The sequence below is a fragment of the Kwoniella europaea genome, chromosome 1 (assembly GCF_036810445.1).
Source record: "Kwoniella europaea PYCC6329 chromosome 1, complete sequence".
Classification (NCBI taxonomy): domain Eukaryota; kingdom Fungi; phylum Basidiomycota; class Tremellomycetes; order Tremellales; family Cryptococcaceae; genus Kwoniella; species Kwoniella europaea.
The window spans coordinates 15,325,443-15,338,655 of record NC_089487.1 but is presented as its reverse complement, the minus strand read 5'-3'; the positions used below and the strand labels follow the sequence as shown (position 1 = coordinate 15,338,655).

At 43.5% G+C, this 13,213-nt stretch overlaps 7 protein-coding genes across 7 annotated transcripts; 4 read left to right on the top strand and 3 right to left on the bottom strand.

Moving 5' to 3' along the window:
• Positions 1 to 402: 402 nt before the first annotated feature.
• On the top strand, positions 403 to 2,066 carry V865_005841 (uncharacterized protein; the record flags this gene model as incomplete). The annotated part of the gene is made up of 8 exons (XM_066229609.1): positions 403 to 626; positions 698 to 866; positions 924 to 1,019; positions 1,071 to 1,186; positions 1,246 to 1,339; positions 1,393 to 1,657; positions 1,731 to 1,906; positions 2,019 to 2,066. The coding sequence occupies 8 exons, from the start codon at positions 403 to 405 to the stop codon at positions 2,064 to 2,066; spliced, it is 1,188 nt and encodes a 395-aa protein (XP_066085706.1).
• Positions 2,067 to 2,938: 872 nt separating this feature from the next.
• Positions 2,939 to 5,793, top strand: V865_005840 (uncharacterized protein; the record flags this gene model as incomplete). Its single annotated transcript, XM_066229608.1, has 6 exons — positions 2,939 to 2,980; positions 3,074 to 3,273; positions 3,992 to 4,349; positions 4,691 to 4,718; positions 4,921 to 5,130; positions 5,198 to 5,793. The coding sequence occupies 6 exons, from the start codon at positions 2,939 to 2,941 to the stop codon at positions 5,791 to 5,793; spliced, it is 1,434 nt and encodes a 477-aa protein (XP_066085705.1).
• Positions 5,794 to 6,478: 685 nt separating this feature from the next.
• On the top strand, positions 6,479 to 7,858 carry V865_005839 (uncharacterized protein; the record flags this gene model as incomplete). Its single annotated transcript, XM_066229607.1, has 1 exon — positions 6,479 to 7,858. The coding sequence occupies one exon, from the start codon at positions 6,479 to 6,481 to the stop codon at positions 7,856 to 7,858; it is 1,380 nt and encodes a 459-aa protein (XP_066085704.1).
• A 436-nt stretch (positions 7,859 to 8,294) lies between these two features.
• V865_005838 (uncharacterized protein) lies at positions 8,295 to 9,749 on the bottom strand (the record flags this gene model as incomplete). The annotated part of the gene is made up of 12 exons (XM_066229606.1): positions 8,295 to 8,318; positions 8,387 to 8,398; positions 8,486 to 8,554; positions 8,637 to 8,735; positions 8,818 to 8,851; positions 8,909 to 9,028; positions 9,104 to 9,125; positions 9,193 to 9,250; positions 9,310 to 9,389; positions 9,478 to 9,579; positions 9,638 to 9,664; positions 9,725 to 9,749. The coding sequence occupies 12 exons, from the start codon at positions 9,747 to 9,749 to the stop codon at positions 8,295 to 8,297; spliced, it is 672 nt and encodes a 223-aa protein (XP_066085703.1).
• A 299-nt stretch (positions 9,750 to 10,048) lies between these two features.
• On the top strand, positions 10,049 to 10,796 carry V865_005837 (uncharacterized protein; the record flags this gene model as incomplete). The annotated part of the gene is made up of 2 exons (XM_066229605.1): positions 10,049 to 10,178; positions 10,252 to 10,796. 2 exons carry the CDS (start codon positions 10,049 to 10,051, stop codon positions 10,794 to 10,796), a joined length of 675 nt encoding a protein of 224 aa, XP_066085702.1.
• Positions 10,797 to 10,930: 134 nt separating this feature from the next.
• V865_005836 (uncharacterized protein) lies at positions 10,931 to 12,077 on the bottom strand (the record flags this gene model as incomplete). Its single annotated transcript, XM_066229604.1, has 2 exons — positions 10,931 to 11,748; positions 11,819 to 12,077. The coding sequence occupies 2 exons, from the start codon at positions 12,075 to 12,077 to the stop codon at positions 10,931 to 10,933; spliced, it is 1,077 nt and encodes a 358-aa protein (XP_066085701.1).
• Positions 12,078 to 12,320: 243 nt separating this feature from the next.
• V865_005835 (uncharacterized protein) lies at positions 12,321 to 12,809 on the bottom strand (the record flags this gene model as incomplete). Its single annotated transcript, XM_066229603.1, has 1 exon — positions 12,321 to 12,809. One exon carries the CDS (start codon positions 12,807 to 12,809, stop codon positions 12,321 to 12,323), a length of 489 nt encoding a protein of 162 aa, XP_066085700.1.
• Between the last annotated feature and the right edge of the window lie 404 nt (positions 12,810 to 13,213).

Here is a 13,213-nt window from a genome sequence, read left to right as displayed (position 1 = left end):
AACCTCGCAACACCAGAAACCGTGTGGAGAACCAGTGATCCCAGTATATAAAACAGCCCGTTCAACGTGAGTCCCATTTTCCCTCCTGAACCCTTCCTCCACCCTGACACCCATTCCTTCACTTTCCATCATACTCATACCCCGTATCGCGATCAAATATCCATCAAACCATCACGGCCGACTCTCATACACCTTTCAACGTCCCAACCTATCTTCCCTTCCTCTACCGGATTATAACTTTCGTCTTTATCCTCAAAAATCCATCAAACACTCAAACACACCTACTCAACATTACACAACCCTATAACTGCTTCCCCCGCGTGTATACTCCTCTTGTGCGTATACTGGACAAATCAAAACTGACTAGTCCTCAATCACCCTCACTTCAATTCTACTATCGTCATGTCCGACGTCTCACCTCCTACAACAGCAGCTACCAACAAACGACCCGCCTCACCTTCACCTTCCGCCGACTCAACAGCTCAAGCATCTGCGAAGAGAGCCAAATCCGACGGAGAGTCTAAAGCTGATACAGAGAAGAAAGGGGAATCAAACGGAAACGGTAACGGTAACGGAGAAGCAGGTGAACCCACTAAGAAGAAGATGGATGATGTTGAGATGGAGGGGTGAGTCAGGCTCTTTCTCCTCTCTCTTTTCTGATGTATCTGCATGCTCATGAAAGGAATGTTTACTACAGCGCCGATGCTGGCCCCTCAAATACACTCGCCCCCGCCCCTTCCTCAGTCCCGGCCGCACCAGTGAAATCCGAAGCTCCCCCACAGCAGATCTCCATGAGATCATTGATCGTCACCCAAGATGCTAGTATCATCATTGGCAGAGGTGGTGCTCATGTCAATGAGATTAGAGTGAGTACATTGGCAGGAGTCTGGAAGGATTTGTAGCTGATCAATACTACTCCTCAGGAAAAATCAAGTGCCCGAGTAACCGTCTCCGAATCCATCCCTGGTAATCCCGAACGAATCCTTAATGTCTCTGGTGCTCTAGATGCTGTCGCCAAGGTCAGTCGTACATTATGAGGACGTAGTGCCGGAGCTGATCATTTCGGATAGGCCTTTGGTCTTATTGTGAGACGAATCAACGATGAACCATTCGATGTCGCCTCTGTCCCCGGATCCCGTGCTGTCACTATCAAATTCATTATTCCCAATTCGCGTATGGGCAGTGTGTGAGTTCCAGAATTGTAATGGGTGATGTCAAGCAGATACTAATGCATCTGTTCTGTAGAATTGGTAAAGGTGGTTCCAAGATCAAGGAAATCCAAGAAGCCTCCGGAGCAAGATTGAATGCTAGTGAAGCTATGTTACCAGGATCCACCGAGGTGAGCTGTTTTTCTTCTTGATCTGAGAAATCATAGCTGATGCCAAGGACTAGCGAGTCCTGTCTGTGTCTGGAGTAGCTGACGCAGTGCACATTGCGGTATACTACATCGGGACAATCTTACTTGAATACCAAGAACGCAATCCTGGAGCATCTACCAGCTCGTATAGACAAGTCGGAGCTCGTAATGGACCCCCAGGTGGTGGTGGGGGTGGGGGTGGTGCACCCCCTCAATTCAACAACAAAGACCCCAACGCGCCTCCTCCACCCGGTATGCAGACTCAACAGATCTTCATACCTAATTCTCTAGTCGGTGCTAGTGAGTGACCAGTGATTTTTCTTACGATCATAGGAACTGCAGAAAGCTAACTGTGCTGGCGATGGTGATTTAGTCATTGGTAAAGGTGGTTCGAAGATCAATGAAATAAGGGGACAATCACAATGTCAAATCCGAGTAACCGACCCCGGGACAGCTGCACCTGGAACAGTCGCCAATCCGGAAGAGAGATTAGTGACTATCACTGGATATCCTCAAAACATCAACACAGCGGTATCGTTACTATATGCTGTGAGTGGAGGTTGCTACGTCTTTTGTGCCTAATCCAACTGCATGAAATGGACAATCGCTTGAATGAGAAAGGTCAAAGCTGACTTGGCTGTTTTGGGATGGGATATATCAGCGGGTCGAACAAGAACGTTCAAAGATGTTATCCCAGGATCGTGTGTAGGCTGACTTCATATAAGGAGGTTTAAGAATTAAAGATAGGAGAGATGGATTGTAACGATAAAGTGATTAGGAAGATAGATGAGAAGACAAGGACAGCAAGTACGAATTCGAAAGAACATAAAAGAGATATTCGGGATTGATGGAGTGTTTACGATCTTATCTTGTGAAATATGATAAACTCTATGATCCCATATAAAACTATGAATATAAATTGAAATGGACCCGAATGGGGAGCAGTGTTCATATGCATTCAAGACATTGGATCGGATGTGCCATATCTGAGGGGTAAGGTAGGTGATGTCAAGTACGGACCGAACATGACTTACACCTACACCTTCACGAATGAGAATCCGATTTGAACACATTGTTGATCATCCTTTTTTCTCTTTTCTTTTCCCCTCTCACTCAGACTCTCCAGATGACTTTCCCTACATAAAAACAGTCACATGAACAGCACAGACGAGTGATAGCAATGCTTGCTTATGCTCGACATTGTAGCAACTCCATCATATGCTCGTCACAGTATATCAAGATAATGAATATGACGCACACAAATTTAGGGAAGTGCTACCTACCACCTTTCACTTTCAACAATCCTTTGATCACATCATTGTATTGTTTGACGTCGTGAACCATCCTATGTCATATGTCTCCGACGTACCATGCATCTTTTATAAATGATATCAGTCCTTTCAATCTCACTCCTGGCTATTGGGGATAACTTGCCGAGTCAATTTATAAGCACAGATATATAAGGGTTCAAACTGTTTGGGGATAAGTACGAACAAATGGTCTGTTAAATCTTGAAAGTGAGACGAATATCAACTACACATAACAAACCTACAGACACTCAGTGAACAGATATTAGTCAAGATGGTTATAGGAAACCTTGAACGATTGAGCGATGTGACCAAGGTAAGTATGATTATGATATTCAGTATTTTTTTATACTTTGAAGAAAAATCTTCAGAGATGCTCAAGCACTGACACAAACAAACCATCATTTAGCTCTCTGCTCATGTCACCCGAGTACTTGGTCAAAACCCCGGTATGATGACCTTACAAGGAACCAATTCCTACCTCTTGCAACCTCCTTCCAACCCTCATGCACCTTTGATCCTCATTGACACCTCATCTCCACATACAGCCAGCCAATACATTGACCTCTTATTCACTCACTTACATCATCTGGGATTAGAATCGGGAATGTGTTATGAAATTCACCGGAATTACTCATAACAAGACCTTTACATAATACACCACGTGTCTACCACACCATAGGATAGAAGATATAACCGATAACAACAACGCTTTGACCAACATCCTCAAAACACATCGCTCGTCAACCATCGCGGACTTCACCAAGTGATCACACCTGTCGATAAGATACATTGATGGATATGAATAAGCTAGATAGGAGATACTCTGAATAACCATATCACTTATTCAGCACCATCAAAGCTTGCTAATCACCATCAACGATTGTTCATCATCATGACACTGAAACCTCGACGACCCTCGTCTCTAGGATGATATCGAAGGACTCTTAGTAAGATAGCTTTGTCAGGATTGATGGTGATTATCAAGCGGAGCGATATGATTTCAAATATGTAGAGTAACACGTAGCTAGTTTTAGAATTGTAAGATATATAAGACAGCTTGAAGGACAACGAAGAACTAGTATCTCCAGTGATCTAGTTCTCTGTTTATCTTCAAGTTGTTCAAGTAGCAGTGCTATTGAATGAACTGAGTTAATCTACCTGCCCTTACTAGCTGCAACGCACCCTAGTAAGTTAGAGTCATAGTTCCTCTCGTCGAGACAAGACGAGTTGTAGTTTAAGTACACTTCTTGGATTAGAAGCTGATATCAAACCAAGTTAGAATATAGAGTCCAACGCTACAAGGTAGGTTGACTCATATTAACAGAATGAGGGAAATACATTTTGAATCCTCCTATGCTCAGGCATCATTGAAGAATGTCCCAGAAGATAAAGTTGTTGAGATCAAATCTTCCATTGTAAACAACCGATCTGAAGATCCAAGATATGATGAAATGGATTTATTAGAATATGGACCGGGGAGTAAATGGGTTCCTATCCAAACTAAGGAGAGAAAGTTACCTAATATTGAACATATCATTCTTACTCATCGACATCTTGACCATGTTGGAGCACTGCCATTGTTATTGAATACATTGAAAAAACATGGATGTCTGTTACCTAAAATATGGAAATGTCCTTCACCTGATGAAAGTTATTGTCACGATGATCTAACTAAGACCTCAGTAGATGGCCTTAATCATATAGGAGACGGCCCAAATAGGCGAGCAGATGATAAGAGGACAACGGATGATATAATAATCTAACTGAAGTATATAAGAGATGAACGACTTCGTTGATCACTCAACGAAATCGTTCAACTAACCCGGATATCGTTAAGACTTATACGATATCCTAGCTAAAGAAACGAAGTACTCAGCTAGATAGGTATGACTTCCAAGGGGACAATAGACGTTGTAGCCTTGAGGAGGTACTGAAGTGCAAAGTGACTCGTGATATCAATAATAGTAAGACAAGACAACAATTGAGAATTCATGGGGGGGACAGAATGAATACGAAATTAGAGAGGATATATATATCTAACTATCCTGGAAGTCCAATGTCCATTGTTGAAGATAAATGAACGAAGTTGAATGATATCTACAATAAATCCTATCCTTCTCCTATATCCTACTATCTCCTTGTTATACCAACGATATCGGTACCCATTAACCGATATCGAGATCCCTTACGTAACTTCCTATACCAGTATTCCTTGTCGTGGAGGTAGCCGACATGACACAATCATTGATCCAGTCTATAAGCATTTGTTGAAGCATGACAAAGAAGGAAATCCAAAATGGAATGAAGTACCTGAAATTGCAAGAGTCAGTATAAGATGTTTAAAAACTCCTGGTCATACTCAAGATAGTATCAGTTTGGTCATGTTGGAAGGTGAAAAGGGAGTATTTACTGGTGATACAGTGCTGGGTATGGGTACTACTCATTTTGAGGACTTGGGCACCTGTAAGTGCAATCAGTTTGTTGTTGATGTACCCTAATATTGCTGATACAGATATACTGTGATCTTTAGACATGACATCCCTCCCAACCCTACTTGCTCTCAAACCCAATGTCCTTTACCCAGCCCATGGACCCCATATACCCAATGCGGCCAAAGCCAAAGCCCACCTAGAAACTTACATCTTGCATCAACAAGAGCGGGAAAATCAGATCTGTAAGATCCTCAAAGACTTCAAGACCAGCAACAAATCGCTTGTTGATATCCTGGTCAATCTCAAGAAAGAAATTTGTGTGACATTAGAAGAAGAGAACAAAGCTAAGGGACCATTGATGTTGGATAAACAAAAGCCTATCCCTTTACCTGATTTCAAAGAGGAAAGGGAAGCAATTGAGAAAGCTGATAAAGAAGGGACTCGCAATAGAGCTGCAATGCCTTTGACGGTAATTTGTAGGTTGATTTACAAATCTGAAGAAGAGAAATTGCTCTTTGCAGGTTCCAAAGGGGTTGCAGCGCATTTATCAAAGTTAGAGCAGGAGAATAAGGTCAAGAAGGGGAAGGCCAAACGGGGGAAATTGATTGCAAAAGAGTTAGATGCAAATAATCTTGAGGAGGCGGATGTGTGGGAATGGGCTGGTGAGGTGGGAGACAAAGAGAACAAGGATTGAAAGGCAGGTACAATGAGAGTGGCAGAGGATCATAGATTGTCTGTATGTGAATGCATCTCAGTCCCATGAACGATCGAAGGATCCTTGGCAAATCAACCTTGATGTAAAAACGATAGTCATTGTTTATGTTAATGATTTTGATGACAATGGTGGATGCGAATTCTTAACACACAAGTGCCAATCTGATTTCTAAACAGACACACATTATTATGACCCATGTAGCTGGCTTGTGCGGCTGACTGTGTGATACTCTACAATGTGAGGAAGCATGCCATGAACTTGTATGCTTTTTGTATAGAAATCTCTCTTCATTTCCTTCTGGGATTGATCAATTGATGGGGTTTGATTAGAGGATTTCTGGTACACAAACAACATTGGGGCGTTATAAAGTTCAAAACAGTAAGTGAATATCGTTTATAGGTATTCGTGGCCATCCTGATCATCTGTGATCTCTTTTCGAAAATCTATTGACCATTTTATCGTCTGATCAAACAGCCAGATACAGACATATGAATATGAAGAGTTCGTCCGCAATAGTATGTTCTTCGAATACGACTCGTCTTACCATCGCTGCATCTTATCGAATCCAGAAAAATACAACATGAACACCTTGATTGTCCGAGATTAGAATGACATCAACCTCTCTCCTATCCGAGCATCCCAACTGAACATTGAGTATCTAACGATGGATCACTCCCTCCCCCTAACTCATCCCACCAACATACCGTCCCTTTTCGACTTCCTAATCCAACATCTCTCTTTCTCCACTTACCTATCATCCACCTCGCTTCTAAACCTCCAACGTCTAAATCATCAATTCTTCCACCTGATCACACCACTGTTCTATACCAAGCTCAAGATCGACTTGAACGACCCACGTAATCCTGCTACGTCAATCTCGCCATACAACTTCTTCCCTAATCCGAAACCCCCCTTTTCCAAATATAAATCACTAGCATTGGGTTATGTAGAAGATTTAGAGTGGATCAATTGTCATTCATCACAATGTAAAGCTTTTTTACCACTGTCTGATAATAACAATACGACTACGACTACGACTACGACCACGACTATCAGCACCAGGACCATTGTAGATGTCAAAGTCAAAGTGGATGGGAATGGTGGATTGACATTACCTAGATTAAGCAATTGTCGAATCACCTTACCCGCCGGAAGATATAAATCATGGTGTGGAATAGATAATTTAATATCTACAGATATAAAAACCAAAGAAGATATACGTTGTGGAGTACTTAGAAGGTTGAGCGCAAATAAGGTGATAGTGGAGATTGAAAAGTTTGGCAGGATTGATTTGTTCGGGAGGAAGGATCTGTTCGAACATGATGAGTTGGTTTGTAGGATTGGATATGTCGGGGAAGATGCTACCTTGTTAAGAGAGAAGGAGTGGCCTATAACGTGGAATAAAGAAGATCAAGACCAGGATCAAGATGGAAGTACAGATCAAAGGGATGAAACTAGTAAGCAAATAGAAGAGTTTGGTGTTGAATCAGAGCAAGAGCAAATCATAACAAACAGTACCGACCTTCAATCTCAACCCATTCCTCGAGAATTCATTCAATCACTTGATATCCTCCCATCACTCAATGCCAATAATACAGTACGGAACCTAACTATAATCTTCCTCTCTCCTCCTCGGAATAAGATCGCTAGGAAGTTGACTTCGGATGATCAACGGACGGATGCACAGCGAATCAGCCATCATCTCCTGGCTCTAGCATCTATCTTATGCTCAACAAACAGCGAAAAGACATTCGAAAAAGTGCGGTTGGTCAATGTAGGAGTTTTGTTATTTTACAAATATGGCATTAAAAGGGAAGAAAGTGATTTGAAGAATATGCAAGATGAGATCAAAGATAGATTGATTAGGTTGATCAAGATTCGACTAGGTACACAGGAAGAAGGATATGCAAAAGAAGTGGATGTTATCATGAATGAAGTCGAGTTTGTCCTGTTAGATGATTATTTGAAGGAAGAGAAGAAAAGGACTGAACAAGTTAGATTGAGAGCGAAAGCCGGTCAGAAGAATATAAGGTTATTGTATTGATACATAAGTGCCGCATAGTGTGATATTAATAGATTGTATGAACTTGTTATCGCATACAGATGGACTTCACGATGTACTATGCAGTGTATTGTTTTGTACAGTAGCTTATCTCTAGATAGGACCATGTAGAAAGAAAGAAAGGAATACGCAAGTACCTGTACCTGTTCGTGTTCACTGAGCATTTAATGTCTGATACTTCAACCTTTCGGGGAAGTAAGATTGTATCGTCGATGCTGTATCAGACGGTCACCACTTCGCCAGGTCCTCCCTCAACTTCGTAGCTTGACGTAGAAAAGTTCAGTCTGTCAACGTGATTATGTACTGAGTGTCAATTCGTCCCGTGATATTCGACTAGATGCATATGTGTTATTGGAAAGTGCCGAGCATTCCAAGACATTTATTTATGTATGAATCACATTCGTGACGACAATAACATCTAGTTATCGGCCATAACCCAAGGCTAGAAAGACAAAACAGATGGATAGTCAGTTTCATCTTCATGCTGTGTTGAATTCATACTTGACTCACCCAAGCAATGGGCTATATAATCGTAAAGGAAATATCGATTTGACTTGTCAGCAAAACCATTCATTCCAACCTCGTGACGGGCTTCGAGATCTAACCCACCTCGTACTCGCTGAGTTCCTCAGGGGCGAACCAGAGGCCGATCTCTTTAGTAGCAGAGTCAAAGGCGTCCTATCGCATTATCGCCAGGTCAGTTGATTCTTCCTCAAGGGCCTCGAAGAAGCCTTCCGACTCAAATACAGACCACACTCACCGAAGCGTGGATGAGGTTTCGTCCGACGGAGACGGCGTATTGTCCTCTGACTGATCCGGGATCAGCATCGAGGGGGTTGGTGGCTCCCACGATTCTTCGCTATAAGTCAAATCCCACTATCAGCTTCCAAATCATGGTTTTATAGTCACATCTTCCATTCGCAGGATAACTGGAAACTTACACCTTGCTTGATGACATCTTTGCCTTCCCAGACCCTATTGTATCATTCACTATCAGTTATGAATTGATAGCAGATTGCATCTTCAACTCACATGGCCACGACGGGAGTACCAGAGGTGATGTACTTGACTAAACCACCGTAGAAGGGTCTAGCTGAGAGATCAGAGTAATGTTCCTTGGCGAGAGCCGGGGAGGGGGTAAGGGATTTGATGCTGCGTAAAGGGCATGGTAGGCAGATATTAGCTCAGATTATGAGATAGTATGAAGGTTCAGTTCAGTGGACTCACGCAACAAGTTTGTAACCTCTCTCTATATATAATTAGTCAGCGAACAATGGTCAAGGACGGGGGCTTGTAAGGTACAAAACAGTACGGACCTTCGAATCGGGAGATGATCTTTCCGACAAGTTGTCTAGAGACACCATCAGGTTTGATCTGCGTGAAGATCACCCGTGAGTGATGTACCCAAACGACAGATAGTTGAATCAACTCACCATGACGAAAGATCTCTCGGTGGCCGTACCTTTCTCACCAGCGATAGTCTTGGACTCGAGGAGGATAGGAGATTTTGAGACTGATCAACAGACCAGATTATCAGCAATGTACTTGAGGAACAGCAAGAGGAATTTCGACTGCGGACCAAGAGATAGATATAAACTCACCCTCGTACATGGCGAATCCAGCGACAGCAGCACCCATAGCTACACCTGCACCCAAGGTAGGTCGGGCAGCGGCTCTAGCAGGGAGGGTTGAGAATGCTCTCGCTATAGACACTCCGTATCAGCAATGTTCATGTGGCATGTAGAGTGTAGAGCGACGTACCAGATGAACGAGAAGCGGTTCGGAGACCTATGGGGACAAAAGATCAGCTAAGGCATCAGTAGCGAGATGGAGGTGATTGGGACTCACCTTGTCTGAGAGAGTTGGCGAACATGTTGTAGTACCTTTTGGGAGGTTGAATGAGTGACTGAGTTTGGGCTGAGGGGGAAGGAGGGAAGAAGAAGAGGAAGAAGGGGGTAGTTTGGGGTGTCAATGTCAATTGGAGCTGAATGTTGAATGAATGATGCGATTGGATTGGACCCTTGGTGAAACGGAATTCCGTCGGATTTGAGCGGTCAATCTCGATCCCAATCACGTTCAGCGGCTCGAGAATGACATAAAGCGATCCTCATATGATTATCGAGATAGGTAGCAGCACATCAAGCATATCTCAGATGGGAGAGGAGGGATCCCATGAGTGGCACCAGAAGCTCATCTCCTGATTCCCTCTTCGCAGAACATGAAGTGAAAACAGCCAAAAGAATACCACCTGACATCCCGGGACTATGGGTTTTTCCTGCGATTTTACCTGACGATATCGCTCGTGAGTCCGCACCTAATAGTCATACTACCATCACTGTTATGAGAGGATGCTAATCAGAGTTGATATGGAACAGGCAATGCGTTAGCGCGTATAGCTTCTGCCGACCTGTTCTCAGGTGGTGAAAGAGACCAAGTGATGTTATTCGAAGCTCCGAGAACCCTCGCCCCCAGCTCATCTCTACCGAATTACATACATGATTTAATTCGCTCTCTCAATACTTTACTCGAATCTCGCCTACCTCTGGACACTATCAATCTGCTGTTCGACCAGCCCTTAGCAAGACAGGTGATTCTCAATCTTTACCCTCCAGGGGAAGGTATATCACCTCACATCGACCTGCCCAACAGGTACGCGGACGGTATACTAGGATGTTCCCTCACTGGAGGATGCGTCATGGCGCTTAGTAGGGACGGTGAGGAACACCGCATATACATGCCTCCTAGGACTGTATATGTGCTGTCGGGGGAGGCGAGATGGGAGTGGCATCATGGAATCGAAGGGTGTTTTGAAGATATTGTAGAAGAAGAGTATGGACAAGGGGCAGTAACGATCTTGAGAGATCTGAGGGTCAGTGTAACTTTTAGGTGGATGAAGGAAGGAGCCGATCTATTATCATAATTGTTGTATTGTAACATGACATTCATACATCGAATTCCCATTGTATTACAAGATCCAAACACAGCTTAGTTATTTCTACCTAAAAACCCTGTAACCTTTGGCTCTGTGATGCCCCTAAAGTCGTCGTTACACATCTACTTGGATTTCGCTCTAGGACTCTTCCTAGGTGTAGGTTTACTACTTCCGATTTTGACAGGAGTTTTAACGACTTTCGTCTTTTCTTTATCCTTCTCATCCAAAATGAATAACTCAGTCTTCTTATCCACCTTGTTTACCTTCTTCGTTTTATTTCCTATAACATATAAGATAGTAGCTTTTGTCGCCAATAACGTTCCCAAGACCATCACGCATATAGCCCTAGCATGGGGTACGTCCAAGATATCTCCAGCAATTTTCTCGTCCGAAGATAATGATGATGATGTTGACGATTTCAATTCGTGTGGTAAGGATGATTGAATAAATTCATTGATAGGTTTCAAGCTTGAATTCTGATTTGTGAGAGTCAACCATAATAGACCGACTAACGATGCACTCCAAGCATCTAACGTATTGATAAGACCACCTTTCAATAGTCCTGGTGTACCTAATTTCCACTCATCTTCACTGAGACCTAAGGCACCTACGATCAATCCTCCTGATGATATGGCTAGTAAACTCAATAAAGCGTATGTCCAAAGATTGATGCTTCCATCCGCACTTATCGCCGAAGAACCAATTGATGAGGATGACAGTAAGGTTGCCAAAGAAGTGATGGTGGTACCTCTTGTCATACCATCTACAAGACCACCTATTATACCGAATAGGAGTGTCGGACAAGTATCGACGATATAGGCTGATAATCCCGTGGGAACCAGGAGAGTGTAAATGAGAGGATAGATGATCCACGGGGTGGGCGATACGAGCCATGAAGGAGGTTGATTGAGGAGTAGGGATGTGACGGTACTTCCTCCCCCTACGATAAATGAACTCAAGTATTCAGCATCTCCCAGGTCTAGTCATGCTATGAAAGATGGAGGACTTACAGGCCAATGCCAAATACCCAAACAGATCTTGCAATCTTCCACCTCGCTTTTTACCTTTCTTCAATCCCGCCCATACAGTCGTCACTCTGACAGCATGTATCACGCCGAATCGCAGATAAGGGAAATATACAGGGTGGATAGGCGTGGTCGTGACATGGTGGATAAATCGAGAGACTTGGAAGATAGGTGTGGTGGGTACGGACAAGGTGATGGGTGCGAGAGTGGAGACAGTCTCGACGAGCTGATCGATCAGTGACATCTCGGACAGATGTACTCGATTGTTTTGGACGGTTGCGACAACTCAAGCGAAATTGGACGGATGTGAGAAGTAAGAGGAGGATGCTTGTTTATCTCTCAAACTGATGATATGTGAGATGACCGCTCGGACTTGGCCGACCAGCGCACAAGTGATCTGAGTTTTATGTGGCACATTTTGCATGTCAATCATAGACAAGCTTACTACTGAACAGTCAGAAGGTTTGGTATGCTCTAATCCACGGCATCATTCAAAGGAAGCATTCGTTCTACCAGTCATGACCGCCTCAAATCCATCTTCGACCTGTTTGAAAAGCCCTGAAGGCATCAAAGTACACGTACGTGACGCTTTCCTTCTAGTATTTTCTCTAGTGAGAATTGCACCATATTCTCTATCAATCCCACCATCAACAGAAGACTCCAATAAAGGAGAAGTGTTCAATGCTGTGTAGCCTTCTTCATCTGGTATCTTGAGAGTGTAATGCACAGAGACTTGCTCACAGGTTGGAAACTCGCGACTTCGCCACTTCTCATCCAACCCATTCATCCCTTCTTCGCCCAGGCCGATGATCTGATAAGTACTGCAAGAAGCTGATCTTCTGCCATTGCGTTTAAGGTTTTTTGAAGGGATGCAAGGGTCGACTCCGAGCTCCTCATTGTTGACGATGATACTATCCCCTGTGGGGGTGATATCGAGATTGGCGAAAATCGAATTGGTCAGTAGGTTCTGGGTCATCTTAACAGATGGTCGATCACCCTCGCCTGTGAGGCAAATAGTACAGCTGGGGATCGTCACAGTAGCAATCGAGGTCATTTCATCAGTCCTAACTGTACCCGTGCAATCTCGATTGAGTGTGGGATTATAGTATTCGAATGGTCTATTCGTGGCCGAAGATTTACTTGAGTATTTTCGGTGGTCTCGAGAGATCCGATGTCTATGAATGAACAATCGCCCATCTCTGCGATCGCCCGGGAGACCCTACCGGGAAGACGAGCCCAAGATTCGCTGAAGTTCGTACATTTCTCACCAAAGCGTTCGACAAAACGGCACTTCAATGGATTTGGTCTCGGTGTAGCCCTTTGAGGATATAGCATCTGAGATCACTGCAATTATAGTCAGACCATTTCCATAAAGGGGTA